The 1,074-nt window shown below is 39.5% G+C and overlaps 1 protein-coding gene across 6 annotated transcripts in view; it reads right to left on the minus strand.

Annotated features, from left to right (window-relative positions):
* Window positions 1–1,074, minus strand: part of Ezh2 (enhancer of zeste 2 polycomb repressive complex 2 subunit) — a 64,027-nt gene that overhangs the window by 21,778 nt on the left and 41,175 nt on the right. For all 6 annotated transcript variants that reach the window (XM_021189325.1, XM_021189334.1, XM_021189330.2 and 3 more), the window contains exon 6: window positions 48–188. In XM_021189325.1, coding sequence (XP_021044984.1) covers window positions 48–188 — 141 coding nt within the window. The remainder of the gene's footprint in view (window positions 1–47; window positions 189–1,074) is intronic.

Genomic DNA, 1,074 nt, shown 5'->3' on the forward strand with positions numbered 1-1,074 from the left:
AATTATATAAGGCTCAAAAAAAAAAAAAAAACTAGTATTAAACATACCATCTCGACTATCCTCTAGATCTTTCTGTTTTTCTTCTCTTTCATCTGGATCATCTCCATCATCATCATCATCATCATCATTATATTGACCAAGAGCATTTACCAACTCCACAAAAATTTCATCATTTATAAATCCACATTCTAAAAGCCAAATGTCAGAAACAGAGGGAAAAGGGTAATGACAAGTTTATGTATGCGTTTTCAAATCTGGAAGAATAGTGAAGGCCTATCAGCACTGTAACCTGAGGGGCAGGTAAGGACAGTCAAGATCAATTTCACAGTAGGCAAAGAAAACAACATTTACCTCCAGTATCTGTTGCTTTCTCAGGATCAACCCTCTCCAGCTGATCCAGGGTGTATTACTCCCTTAATCCATGAGGACCTGTAGTTTTAGCTTCCTCCCAATCTGTGTCACTGACTGACTACTTCAAACCTGTTTTCCACTATGATATGACCACATCTCCGTTTGCTCAGATATCAAGAGAGCCTCCTGTTCAGAAACCTGAATCCAGGATTCTGTTAATTTCACGGGCTCTGGCTGCCCCGAGGAAGGCACTGTTGAGTAGGAAGCCTTTCTGAAGCCCATGTCCCATAAACAGATCTTTAAACTTAGTTTTACTATTGAAAGCTTACCAAAAAGCACATACTCTATTCCTATAAAATCTATGTGTTGTTGCTGCTGGAGTTTATAACCAGTTACTGATGATTACCAAGTGGCAAATAAGATCCTCAAATGGAAAAACTAAAGAAACACTAAAAATTTATGCCTATAAGCCCAGACTAGCTCTTTATAGTCAACTACAAAAGTTAATTTTATTATTCAAAAGATTTTTTATGAACTCTATACTTAAGAAACCCTTCTATGATAGTCTGAATGAAAAGGATGCTGATAGGCCTACAGGGAGTGGCATGACTAGGAAGTGTGGTACTGTTGGAGTAGGTGTAGCCTTGCTAGAGGAGGTGTGTCAGTGGGGACAGGCCACAGGGAGTGGCATGACTAGGAGGTGTGGTACTGGTGGAGTAGGTG

This window comes from Mus pahari, chromosome 2 (assembly GCF_900095145.1).
Source record: "Mus pahari chromosome 2, PAHARI_EIJ_v1.1, whole genome shotgun sequence".
Taxonomy (NCBI): Eukaryota; Metazoa; Chordata; class Mammalia; order Rodentia; family Muridae; genus Mus; species Mus pahari.